Raw genomic sequence first — 13,837 nt, 5'->3', positions numbered from 1 at the left:
CAGAGAATCGGGATACGTCGCCCAACGGAAGATCACACAGCTGTTAAGATAATACAGCAGTTACGTTTCCCCTGGTTCTAAATCATCTCTGAATTATGTTGTTTGGCAAAAAAGCAAAGCGCAAAACAGTGTGTGTGGTACTTAAAAAGATGTATTTAGGCCTGTTTGTGGCATAAGTGTCTTTGGAAGGATACAAAAAAGTGGGCATTGGGGGACCTTGGGGAGGGGAATCGGGAGGGCAGGAGTGGTGGGTGGGTGAGACTCTCTGCTTTTTCTGCGAGCCCTAGTGCCATCCGAATTCTGGCCATATGCACATATTTCTGACTCAGTATCAAGTCCCCCCAATGGTTTATGGCTTATCTGCACATAAAGTTTGGAGAAGCAGGTGTCAAATGCATCAGAGTAGACATCTACTATGGGGGTTTGGGGGAAGGTGGCTAGAGATGGAGGAGGACAGGAACACAAATATTTTTAAAGATTTATTTATTTAAGTAATCTCTGCACTGAGTGCAGGGCTAGAACTCACAGCCCTGAGACCCAGAGCCACACACTCCACTAGGACTGAACCGACCAGGCACCTTGGGAGCACAACACGTATAGAAACACCTGAGAAGGGGTGCCTGGGTGGCTCAGTGGGTTAAAGCCTCTGCCTTCGGCTCAGGTCATGATCCCAGGGTCCTGGAATCGAGCCCCGCATCAGGCTCTCTGCTCAGCAGGGAACCTGCTTTCTCCTCTCTCTCTGCCTGCTGCTCTGTCTACTTGTGATCTCTGTCTGTCAAATAAATAAATAAAATCTTAAAAAAAAAAAAAAAGAAACACCTGAGAGGTACAGACATCATGTATCATATGAAAACATGCATAGTACAGTATTAGCTCTAAGTCCCAAGGCTATAGACTATACTTTAAAAATTGTCTTCTCATTGATCTACCATAAACTTGCATTATTAGTGTAGCCAGATAAAGTAAAAAAAAAAAAAAAAAAAACCTTTTCCAGGTGCCTGGGTGCCTCAGTTGGTTAAGCATCTGCTTTTGGCTCCGGTCATGATCCCAGGGTCCTGGGATCTAGTCCCACGTCATGCTCCCTGCTTAGCAGGGAGCCTGCTTCTCCCTCTCCCTCTACCCCTTTCTCCTGCCTGTGATCTCTCTCTCTCAAATAAATAAATACATCTTAAAAATAAAAAAAGGAAAAGAAGGCTGCCCGTCTAAGCAGCCAGGCAAGGGGAACACAGGCTGGTTTCCAGTTGCCACCTCCATAAGGGCATTGGGGTAGGCGATCATCCCTGAGAGGGGGCACCAGCACAGCTCAGAACCCAGGAGACAGGACATATAAAACCTCCCCTCCCATCAGAGAAGGCTGCCCTGAGAAAGAACAGTCCAAAGCCAAAGAGGAAAAGGAAGATTCAAGCGCCACCACGGGGTATGAAAGGGTCTCACCGCGTGGTAGAGATTGACATGTCTGTGGTCACTGAGCTATGTTGCCAGCTTTTGACTTTTTTTAAAATATTGCCATAGATCCAACAAATCTGTAACCTAGTTTTCATTTATATAGCTGGACTCACGAATTTCTGACATTCTTTTCATATTTCCAACAGGGATGGGTTTTTTTCTTGGAAATTGAAGGGCAGTGCTAGCTACCCTAGCCTCTGCCCCCTGACGCACACTCCTGGTGTCCCCTTGGGAGGTTTGATGGAATGGTGAGAAACTGGGTTCTGGAGTCAGTCTTGCTGGGCTCACCTCCCAGCTCTGCTTCCTGTAAGCTGTGTAACTTTGGGCAAATTAGGTAACCTCTCTGAGCTTCCTTTTCTACCCATAGTGCTAACACCACTGGCCTGCTGCGGGGGGATAATCGATGATGCTTGCAAAGCCCTCAACTCAGGGCTCGGCACCAGGAGAATTTGACAAATGAGGACACTGTCGTCTACCTCACTGACCTGCTTCGCTCCCCTTACCTACCCCCAAATCCCCTGCTAAACTCTCAGGGTGTCCCCTACTCCCTGGGGTGGCCTTCAGGGTCGACCCTATCAGAGGTGGTGATGGTACAGTGTGGGGCACTGTCCCTGTCCTGTGTGCGCAGCACAGCTGGACCCCCTGTGCTGAGCCAGGGCCTCCCTGACCCGGTCCCCCCACTCCGGGGCTGGGCACCAGCCCCACGAGGACAGCAGCCAGTAAGCATGGCTAGAGTCACCCATCAGGCTGACTAAGGCTCAGTCCAGCTCCTCTAGCCACAGGCTTGCCTCTGGGGTTCTGCAGCCACAGCTGCACCTGTCTCTACTTCTTCTGGGAGATTATAATCTACTTAGAAGTGAGATGCTTGGAGGCTCAGGAAGCAGGGCCCTTCCGGCTCTGAGATAGTTTTGGGGTTCTTCCCGAATCCTCCTGATCTGGGCTCAGCTCTGCTTTCCATATCTCTGTGCATTAGCTTCCCCTATCCCAATGCGATCCTCACTCCTGCCACCCATCCTCAGCCCCCAGCAGAGGCCTTGGCACGTGGTGGGGTCCCGGATACCCTTGCCGTCAGGAGAAGGAAGGAAGGAAGGAAAGAAGGAAGAGGGGAGAGGGAGGGGGAGGTAAGGGCAGGGGAGGGGAGGAAGGGAGGAGACAAGGCCTCAGTGATGATGATGATGGTGAAGCACCATTTCTGAGACTTAACCACAGGCCAGGCTTGTGCTAAGTGCTTCCCTTGCAATTTCTCATTTAACCCGCCCAGAAATTGTAAAAGACGGCTACTGTGCTTGCCCTCATGAGCCTGTGCGCCCCAACACCTAGCGAGCAGCAGAGCTGCGAATGGACCCCAGGAGCAAACTACATTCTCTTAACCAGCACATTAAACACAGTGCCCCTATCTGGTGACCAAACATCGTGATGGCTTGGAAGAGTGAGAATTGCACAGAGGTTAGGGTTTCAGGAGAGGTTGTCTTGTGCCAAGGTATAGACTGAGGACAAGGGGGAGCAGCCCCTACCTCGGGACTGTCGTGGGGCTATGCTTTACTTAATCGTCACAACTCTATGAGGCGGGTATCATCGCCATTTCCCAGATGAGAAAACCGAGCTTCAGAGTGGTTCAGCAACGGGTCCAGGGTCACACAGCCATTAAGCAGCAAACCCAGGATCAGAGCTGCAGAGTGTCAGCCCCAGAGCCCATAAGGTACTGCTCCCCATGTATAGTGGGGCGGGGGCAGGGGGAAGGCTGAGAGGGAGGAGGAGGCAAGGTTGACCCGAGACAGTTGTAGTATGCAGCAACACACACACACACACACACACACACACACACACTCTCTCTCCGCCTACTTCCCTAGCGCTGCTGGTCGCCTTTCTAAGAACCATGGGACTTCGTAGTCAGAGCTCCCTCTCGACCCCTCCATCATACTGCTGGGCAGCTGGAGGCCCTGAGCAGGGCAGGAGCTGCCTGAGGCCACACCGTGAGTCCGTCAGCCGGTGGTCAGGGATCGGGGTACAAACAGGCCTGCCCCCCACCGGCCGCCTTGCTGCCCCTCCTCTCATTCTGGTCCTGGAGCCTCTGGCTGCTGTTTGCAAGCAGTTCTGCTCCCCTTCCTTGGGCACCGGGAAGGGGAGGTGCCTTTGGGGTATAAATAGCAGACTGAGATGCTTCTCTCCGGCAGGAGAGTTAACCCTTGGGGCTCTGGGCACTGAGCTATGCTTCCTTCCCAAGGGCAAAGGCGTGGTGGCTGCCCGAGTGGGAATATTCCTTAGAGAGCACCTAGACCTTGTTCCTCAAAGTGTGGTCTGAAGCAGCAGCCTTGGCATTGCCTTGGAGTGTGCCAGAAATGCAGAATCCTGGGCCCCACCCAAAGCCACTGAGCCAGAATCCACCTCTAAACAGGAAGCCCACGTGATGCAGAGGGTGTCTCCTTGTGGAGATGGGCGAAATGGCTCAGAGAGGACAGGGCTCCCACCCAAGGTCACACAGCCATTTCCTGACAGGACTATATCTAGAATCTGCTCTTCCTCCCCTCCCCATCCCCCTGGCCACACCACCCCAACCCAGAACCCTGATGGGCAGGGATGCAAACCCCCAGTCCTGCATGGGGGAGGAGGGGAGGTAAGGCCGTGAAGCGTGGTCTAGGCCCAGCCCTTCCCCTGCAGTCTGTGCTCAGTCTGCCCCTGGGGCAGGACCTTGGAGCTTGCCTCTGGGGGACAGGCAGGCTGCTAGTCTAGGTAGGTGGGCAGGCCACAGTGCCAGGCTGACTCAGCTTGGGGTAGGTTTGGGGAGTGGGCCGTTATGGTCAAGGCCACGCCTGGCCTATTTTTGTCTCTCTCCTGGAGCTTTGGAGCTTCGGGAGTTTTCCTGAAACAGCTTTTCTGAAGGAGGCTGCTGGCAGCGTGGGCTAGGAGGGAGGGCCCCTTCTTCACCTTCCCCCCAACCAAGCTGGTCTCTGAGAAACGTGGAGACCATTAAAGGCACCCCCTTTCCCATCCCTACTGCCACCAACCACAGAGAAGAGAGAAGCTGCCCTCCCCGCCCAGAAGACCCACTGGCTTGGCCGGGGCACAGGGCCAGGCTCCACCCACCCCCTCACACACTCCCCCACCAGCTCACCGATGTTGGGGTGCTTTAGCAGGCGGCAGATGCGAGCTTCGCGCTCCAGCTTCTGATGATCTGAAACACAGATGCCCAGCTGAGTCCCAGGTGAGGGAGGAAACCTCACCTACTCTGTCTCTGCCTCTTCGTGGCCTCTTATGGTCTGCACCCCCCAGGGCAGCCCCTGCCCCCCCCGCCTGGATAAGCTTGCCTTTCTGGCAGAGCCTCTGGGTTCTCCAGGAAGGCAGTGGGAGGCAGCAGAGAAGGGGTGGTGGGGGGCGGGATTGCAGGGCCTTGGAAGTCCCTTCCTCTCTCTGGGTCTTTGTTTCTGGGGTTCTCAAATGAGGTGCATCTCCACGTCCCATCTGCAGAGCCTGGAACACCCCCACCCCACCCCAGGGTAGGCTCCTGCTACCCCGCCTCCAGGCTTGCTCCTCACGGGGCACTCCAGCCAGACTGAACTGCTGAATGGCATTTCCCCAGAGCCCCCCTGCTTAGTCCTTGCACTCAGGCTTGGGGGCCTTCACCCATGTGGTTCTCTCAGCTTGGAACTTTTCCCTCTCAACCTCCCACTGTCCTTCACTGGCCATCACTCCTTCATGCTCACCTGTTCTTCGATATGCCCTCTCCTGGCAGCCTGTCCTGCCAGGAGAGGAGGGGGCCCCTCCTCTGTGTTCTCAGGGCCTCAGGACAACACATCTCACTTTGGCTCACGGGGACCTTTACCCTTAAGGGCAAGTGCTTGGTCTCTGTTGTACCCTTGGCATCTACTCAAATGCCTGGCACATAGTAGGTGCTCAAGAAGTCATTGAATTATAGAATAAACCATGGTCTGATCAACCTTCTAGGGGAGTGTATGTTTCTCTGCAGCAGAAGAGCTGTATTAATTCACAGAGGCTGCCTCCCTTCCAGGGGACTCTGGGCCAGGGACACCCCAGAGAATCTGTAGGGTAGAGCCTGTATGTGGCAGCCTCTGGGCTTTACCTCGAGCTCTCACACCTGCTCTCCAGGATTTCTGTCCAGACCCACAGGGAGAGAGGCCTTGTTCAGAATCTGTCCCGTGGTCTCCCGCCCTGGGGCTGCCGGGAACAATCCTACCCGTGACTCTCTTCAGTCCTCCCAACCACCCTGCTCTGTGGGCATCACTGTCCCCATTTTAGGCACTTCTCAATTTCCTTTCTGGTGCTTTTCTCACAATTCCATAGTTAATGCCTTAATTTAAAGAACCAGAACACAAAGGGAATGAGTAGAATATTTACTACGTGTCAGGCACTGTGCAGTGTACCTCGACCCCATCTCAAGTCCTCACAACAACCCTTCGAGGGAGGTGCCTTCACGCTCTGACCTTACAGAGGAGGAAACAGAGGTTCCTAGAAACTGAGTACCAGGCTCACAGCCGCACCTGATCCATGGTGATCAGCGGAGCCACACACTATACCCAGGCAGTCAGACTCCAGGCGTGAGCTTTACTGTGCTATAGCACTCTCTGCACCCTGACTCATCGCCCCCACCTCCACCGGCCCCCAATTTCTGAATGGGAAAATCAGGGCGCATAGGAGGGACCCCACGCAGACACTCAGAGGCAGAGCCCAGATTTGAACTCCAGTCTCTGACTGGCCCCTTCAGAGCACGCAACCCCCAAGAAAGGCAGTAAGGACGGAGAAAGTCCCAGCCCTTGTCCCCAGGCAGGCAGCTCATCTTTCCCTTGTCTCTTCATTAGAGCAACCCCTGCCCTCCCTCCATGGGCTGCACAGGCCAAGAACAATACTGAAATGCGGCTTTTTCATCAGCAAAGCAATTAAGTCCACTCCTGTCTCCATTTAGCGTAAGCTCAGCTCCCCAGCTGGAGGTGGACTATGGGCTAGGGGAAGGGAGGCTGCCTACACGGGGGGAGGCAACCTCCCCCTGGTCCCCCCTCCCTCCCGCTGACCCCCCTCCCTCCCAGCCTCCTTCCCCATCCTCCAGGATGGTAGGAGACAGATTCCGCACAAAGGAGGGGCCTCTCTCTCCCGAGCTGCTGAGGGCCCTCAGTGGACTGAGGACGGCTGGACACCTCCCCCACCAGCCCTACAACCCTCTCCCCCACCCCACCCATCCCCAGCAGAACCGGAAACCAGGCCAGTCAAGTGGGGCCTATCAGAAGGGGCTGGGGGCTATAGGTTCAGGGAACAAGTTTGGTCGAGCCTGTACATTTAGGGGATGAGGGACCCAAGTGCAGAATTCTGATGTTTCACCACCATATCATGTTACCCAGGAGCGGCACTGAAAGGATACACAGGTCACACAGCCTCACGCTTGGGCCTGATGGCCAGCCCTCAACTGCTGGAAATGCCAGGAGCTGTTTTTATAAACCTGGCAATCATCTCGTGCATTGTCCAATCACGCCACATTGCCACTCTCTGGGCTTTTAGCAAGAATTAGTTGAATTTCTGTAAACATATATATTATTCACCAGTTTTTGTATCTCTGACATGTTTCTATTTTCTAACATTCCTCAAAGGAAGTAGGGACTGCATTTCTTTTGACCTCTGAGGCCTTGCCCCGTTCTGTAGGTAAGGAAACTGAGGCCCAGTGATAAAGAGCAGTCCCGTTATCAAAGTCACTCAATAAGGTGGTCAAGCCTCTTTAGAACCCGCAGCCCTGAGGAACCACTCCTGGATGCTCTCTGCACTCCAGCCAATAGTCTTTGGTAGCCGAGGACCTCTTATTAAAATATGAATTAGATTCTGTCTCTCCCTGGCTTCAAACTCTCCAACAACCCTTCAGACTCCCCATTGTACTTGTAACCCAAACTCCTCACCGTGGCCAAGCAGACCCCGCTGGTCCTGCCTCATCTTGGCCTTGGAGCTTCAGCCACAGTGGCCACCTTTCTGGCCTCAGGCACACCAAGCCCCTTCCCACCTCAGGACCTTTACACTTGCTGAACCTTTTGCCTAGGATGCTTTTCCCCTGGGTCTTGTCATGGCTGCCTCCCTCTCCTCAGGCTGGTCCAGCACAATATCACCTCTTCAAAGAGCTCCCCTGGCTGCCTTTTCTGAGGGTCCCTCCTGCCCCATCACTTCCCCACTACCCGGTCTCATTTTCTTGATAACTCGTTGTTACCTAAAATTACCTCGCTTATTTATTGTTTAATGTTCTTTACAGTCTTCCTCCCTAGAGAACAGGTGCGATGAGAGCAAGACCTGGTCTGTCAGTCATAGCCATGCCCCAGGGCCCAGAGCCACTAAGCAGCGTGTCCAAGGTCTCATAGCTAAGAGATGGCAGAACTGGGATTTCAACCCATGTTCAAAATTGCTGTACTATATTGCCTCCCATTCTCATAATTAATTAATTGACAAATCAATCCATTCAGCTAGATAGATAACAGCCTCCCAATGGTGAAAGGCCTGAGGGACCCCTCCTGCCCAAGTACTTGGAAGGATTGTCCCTAATGCTCACCATGATACCTTGTGAACCTTCTGCCTCCTTCCCTAGGGGCAGGCCTCCAGGGTGTTGGGGCTAAGGGACCATGCCCTGCCCAAGAACTTGGCAGGCAAGGGTGAGTGAAAGTAAGGTTCAAGGTGAAGTTCCTGGGGCCAGATAGTGCCAGCAGGGCAGAGCTTTGGGGGAAGTACAATCAGGCAGCCTGGAAGGCTCTACCTGCAGAGTGAGGTGGGGGAGGGGGACCCCAGCGGGCAGGTGGGACTCTGGCCAGAGGAACAGAAACCAGGGGGAAAAAGATAGACCTCCAAGTCTTGGAAGAGGAAATGCTCCCACCCTCTAGAGGGCCTCAACCGGGCTTCTGCTCCTGGGAGGTTGGAAGAATAATCCCAAGGGCCAAGAGTGCCAGGCAGGGGTGGGGAGTAAGATGAGGAAGACGAGAAGGATCTGTCTTCGGATCCTTAGAGCATGAACCTGAAGCTGAGGGGCAGCATGAATGAGCTCATGCCATGCTTCTCACCCCGTGTCCTGGGACTGGTTGCCCGGGAGCCAAGGAGGTGATCCCTCAGCGCTCAGGTGGCCAATGGTTACTATGGAGGTCTCTGTACCCCTGCCAGTCACTCCTGGCCGCACCAGCCACATCCATGTGCCCAGCGTCCCCTAAAATATTAAGGAGTTTCTTTTCTGCGCTGCCTGAGACTGTGGCTGGGAAGCCTACAAAGCCCCCGGCAGGGAGTTATCATTGAGCGAGCGAGCTGTGGTCGCTGCGGATGGGGTTTTTTCATTGCGGGAGCTTGGACCTCACCTACTGACTCCAGCCCTCCAGGATGGAACTAAGGCAGCCACTTTTTTTTTGAAACGCTCCAGAGGGGATCTGGCAGGGCCTGAGACAGGCAAAATTTTCACTTTCCATTCCATGTCCTTAAGACTTCTTGAAATTGTTTACACTACGAGCATTTTATCTAAAAGAGTATTTTAAAAATACATATGAAAAAATAATCTCCTGGATTGGGGAGCCACTCAACAGAACAAGAGGCTGACCTGGGTGGGGAAGGGGAAGCCGCAGCTCCCTGGGGTGAGGGGAGGGACGGACACCCCAGGTGGGCCAGGCCCCCCTGCAGGGAGCTTCCAAAGCCCGAAGGAGCGCCAGCAGGAGAATCTTAGGGTATGTTGCCAAATCTTCAGCATCAAACTTCTCCCCTCCCCAGGCACCATGAGTGGCAAACAAAGGAACCTGCTAGAAGCAGCTCCACTCCTCCTCTCCCACTGGGGAGAGAAGGCTTGCAGTTGGCAGACTTCTTTGAGATGGTTCCCCTGAGAACCTCCCCTCTCGCACCCTCCACACTCAGCTAGGCCCGGGCCGCCTTCCTGTAAGGATATCAAAGTCTCAACAAATGGCCAAAGACAGGGGACTTGCTGATTTCCCCTTGGCACTGCCCAGAGTCCCCACTGCCCAAGGAATGCTTAGTCACCTTCCAGAAAAGGGACAGTGCCCCTTCCACTGCCTCCCATACACATCTGTCTCTTCCTGTCAGAGAGAGAGAGAGAGTGTGTGTGTGTGTGTGTGTGTGTGTGTGTGTGTGAGAGAGAGAGAGAGAGAGGGAACCAGGAGGCAGGGAGAGGTGTTGCTCTGAGAATACTGTGAAGTGGCTTAAGAGGTCCAGTGCCCAGGGAGGACCTTGACTCCTGACCCTCCCTCATTTTGTAGTAACATCAACCGGTTGCCCCAAGCCATAGCGCTAATCTTGCCCCCCTCCCAGCACCCCTGCCCTGTATCTCAGGGATTGGGACATCTCCTTTGATCACGAGAGACCCAAAACACACAAAGGGCGCCAGACTGCCACTCACACCACAGGAAGCCAGGCAGGTCCCAGCATCTGGATGTGAGGCCGCGCTCCCACAGCCGCCATACCCACCCTGGCTCCCTGCCTTCGGCTCCAGCTCCAGACTTTCCACAGGTGTCGTCCGTCCACACCATCTTCCATGCTGAATGTGTGCCATCTCGGCCCCCGACCCTCAGAGAACCACCCTCCACACACCCAGCCTCTTCTCCCCGCAGGACACTGGCTGCCCACGGGGGAGTTCAGTAACTAGGAGAAAGTGCTGGGCTCCCAGCAGCACTGAGCCAAAGAGATGAAAGACGGCAATGCGCGGTCCAACATGGGGCCTGCTGGGAGGCCTGTAGGGGGCCACGTGAACATCCTGTACCAGACTCCGTGAATCCCACACCTGCTGGGCACAGCCTCCACACAGATGCCGCTATGCCAGATCAACACCTGGCCATGACGACAGCTCCTCGCATGACGTCTCCCGCGCTGCACCTGTACCCGCCGCACCCGGTAGGACCCCCTCCACCTCCAGGGGTCCCCAAGGCAGCTTAGACACCATTCAGACCAGGCACTAGATTTTTGAAGATAACCTTCCCCAACATGGATAACCTTCCCCGACTAACCATGGATGCTACCATTACTGCTCTAACCACACGCTAAGGGCAAGAAGCCAGGCTCCTGGGCAGGCTTTCCAAGTTCCAGTATCCACACGGACCACCAGGGTACCTTGCTAAAATGCAGATCCTGATTCCTTAAGCCTGGAAACAAGAATGTGCATTTCTAGCGATCTCCTGGTCATGCTGATGCTGCTGGTCTAGGACCACTTCCAAACCAGAATTACCTGGGGACTTTTTTTTTCAAATCCTGGTCACACCCCACACAGATGAAGTCACAACCTCTTGGTGGGGGGAAGCATCAAGAGTTCTTAAAGCTCTCTAGGGGTTCCAGGGTGAGGACAGGTTGGGGAGCCCCTGTTCTAGGGACTAGTTAGGGATGAGAGGGTGAACTAGTGTGGCTGAAGCAGGATGCCCCTAGAGTTCACTGGACACTGGTAGAGCGCTAGAATGTGTTGGGTGCTGTCCTAGGTACTGGGTATAGCAGGGAATGAGAGCCGTCTCCGCCCGCTGGAGCTTATAGCCAAGATGCATGTTAGTAAGGGACCAAGCCAGCAAATGTGACAAGTGCAGATGGGGGGAAAGCCACAAAGAAGGTAAACAGAAATAACCGATAAAAGATGGGGGAGACGGCCTCAGATGTAAGGGTCTGGGAAATCACTCAAAGTGTGTGACATTGAGTTGAGACCTGAAGGTTGAAAAAGGGTCAGCCTTGTAAGGAGCCAGATAAGGGAATGGTGGGTGCACAGGTCTGGAGATGAGAAAAGAAGCAAGTGGCGGAAGGGCAGGGAAAGGAAGTCCCACTTGGCACCTTAGCCTTCACCCTGGGTAGGAGGCAGAGAGCCTGTTCTGTCTGAGAGGCTGTGTCCTTTAGTCTAGATCTCATGAGGAAGGAAAATGGAGGGGTCTGTTCTCATAATACCCACAGGAAGAAGAATCTCCCCCTGCAGCATCACCCAGGGGGTCAGACCTAGGTCCTGCTTTTAACCCAAGGCGTAGAGGGGAGAAGAGCCCCAGAGGGCGGGCAAGGCACGGATCTGCCACCTACCTCTGGCCGAGAGCTTCTTGGTGTTGATGATCTTAGCAGCATACTCCTGGCCAGCCAGCACCTTCACGCACCTGCGCACCACTGAGAAGGCTCCCCTAGGAGGACAGAGAAGGTGAAGGAGGGAAGGAAGGGTCCAAGGGATGTCTCGCTAGGACATGCCAAAGTTCATGCATCTGTACCTCGCTGGCTAGGGAGACCTCCTGCAGGGCTGCTCAGCTCACGGGGGCTGAGTAGCCTGACTCAGGGACAGGGCAGGGCTGGCGACCCAGGAGAACGCCCACCCACAGGTTATGAGGCCTTGGCCTCGTGAAGGATGAGCCTTCCAGAAGTGTAAGAAGTTGGGCCCACCAGGTTGTAAAACATTAGAATCATGTAGGGTCAGAATCACAGAATCTTGTCTCCGAAAGATTTTAGTTTTTTGGGCTTTGAGTAGGGAACACATCAACATGACTCAAAGTTCAAAAGATATAAAAATGTAGGTAGTAAGAAGGCTCCCTCCCACCCCTGTACAGCAGTCTCCGAGGTCCCGCCCCTGGGGACAGCCAGTGTTCCATTCCTTGAGCATCTTTTTGCAAATACTCTCCACCACATAAAGGGCTTTGGATCTCGCATGCTGTTCTGCACCCTCCTTTTTTCAGGAAATATTTTGGAGACACTCCTTCCATATTGGAACATACAGAGCTCCTCATTATTTCATCAAATGGCTGTCCTATAATTCATCTAGCCAGTCCCCTATCAATGGGCAATTAAGTTAGTTCAATCCATAGTTCCATGCATATTACAAACAGCCCTACAATGACTAACCTTCTACATGTGCCTTAGAATTATGTTTCCCACATGTGCAGGTGTCTGGGGACCCACTTCAAGAACTGGTATTACTTGGTCAAAGGGTAGGTATTATTAGTGATTGTGATAGATGATGGGAGATTATCCATCTTAGAGATCATACCGACTTACTTTCCCCAGTATGCAAGGGGACCATTTTTCTCCACCCTTGTCCCAGTGTGTTATCAAATTTTCTTATCTTTGCTAGTGAGACAGGTGGGTTAAACGGCAACTAGGTTTGATTTGTAATCCTCATATCACCAGCGGTAGGGAAACACTTAGAGCGAGGGCTGTGTCTGTGCTTTGCATGGGGACACTGATTATTGCCATGTGGAAGGTGGCCAGTTTCCCAAATTGTTCAATATTTTGATAAAAGCCTGCAGTCTGGATATTTATGTGAAATTTCCCAATTTTTAAATACTGGACCCTTATTCTTAAAAAAAAAAGTAAACATAGTGCCTGGAAAAACAAACCTAGTGTAAGGAGGATCAGGTGGTGCATCTAGGAACGACCTCATACCCCTACCATGAAGGTCATCTAGTGCAATTCTGTTGTGTCACAGAGGAGGCCCCTAAACAGCCAGACCCTGATGGTTGTCACCACCATTAGTTCCCTAACCACAGACTAATGGCAAGAAGCAGGTCTATGGGCAGGTTTCCTCAATTTTAATGTGTATATGAGTCACCAGGGTGTTTTATTAAAATGCAGGTTCTGATTCCTGACATCAGCAGTGGAGCTGAAGACAGAGCCCCAGTGTAGCTCAGTGTAGACGGCTCGTGTAGCTAGCTGTAGACAGGGCCTGGTCTAGAACTCAGGTATTTGCATACACTCTATGCACCCCCCCCCCCCACCAAGGGAGCCTGCCACTCCCAGCTTCCTGATCTGGCCACCCCTCATCACATCCTTCAGACTTTGATGCCCTATCCTCAGCACAAGGGCGGGTCCAAGCCCAGGAAACCTGCCGTCTGGGCACACACCCTGGGCATAGCGTCTCTGGTTTCATGTCTGAGCCTCATGAATGGAGTGAATGGAAAACTGGAGAGGGATGAGGAAGAAAGAGCCAGGAGGGAGCATGGGACCAGGAAATGTGACCTTGTAAGAAAGCACTGGAAAACACTAGACTATGCACTTACACTAGAATTCCTCGGCAAGTGGTTCGTCTCATGTAACAGTGGACCCTCCCGGGGGTGGGGGTGCACCCTTGCTGTCCCTCCCCTCTTCCCCTGCTCGTCCCACTCCAGGACAGCAGCAAGACCTGAGTTTCCTTCCCAGGGAAGCCTCCCTGTTAAGGACGCCCTCATCCGTGCTCCTAGAGCACTCGGTCCCTCCCCATCTAGCCCAAGTTCACAGTTGCTCTGTTGCTTGTCCTGTTTGTCCCTCCCACCTGATGGTAAATTCCTGAGAGACAGGACTTTAACTTTCTTTCCCACGTCCCCGTGCCCTAGTATCCAGTGTCTTCTACACACGGGGCCTCCATAAATGTTACTTTGCAGAAACAAGAAGTGGATTGAATTCACCGTGACAGAGACTGAACGAGGCAGGGGAGTGGACATTATGTCAG

General features: G+C 53.4%; 1 protein-coding gene across 1 annotated transcript in view; it reads right to left on the bottom strand.

The window, feature by feature from the left end:
* CAMK2A (calcium/calmodulin dependent protein kinase II alpha) overlaps window positions 1-13,837 on the bottom strand; it is a gene marked incomplete at its 5' end in the record, with an annotated part of 60,445 nt that overhangs the window by 34,291 nt on the left and 12,317 nt on the right. The window contains 2 exons of the mRNA XM_080804501.1: window positions 4,559-4,618; window positions 11,452-11,546. Of these exons, the coding sequence (XP_080660627.1) occupies window positions 4,559-4,618; window positions 11,452-11,546 (155 nt within the window). The remainder of the gene's footprint in view (window positions 1-4,558; window positions 4,619-11,451; window positions 11,547-13,837) is intronic.

The sequence above is a fragment of the Martes martes genome, assembly GCF_963455335.1.
Source record: "Martes martes genome assembly, chromosome: 5".
In the NCBI taxonomy this organism is placed as follows: domain Eukaryota; kingdom Metazoa; phylum Chordata; class Mammalia; order Carnivora; family Mustelidae; genus Martes; species Martes martes.
The sequence above is the reverse complement of the archived record's forward strand: the minus strand, read 5'-3'. Positions and strand labels throughout refer to the sequence as shown.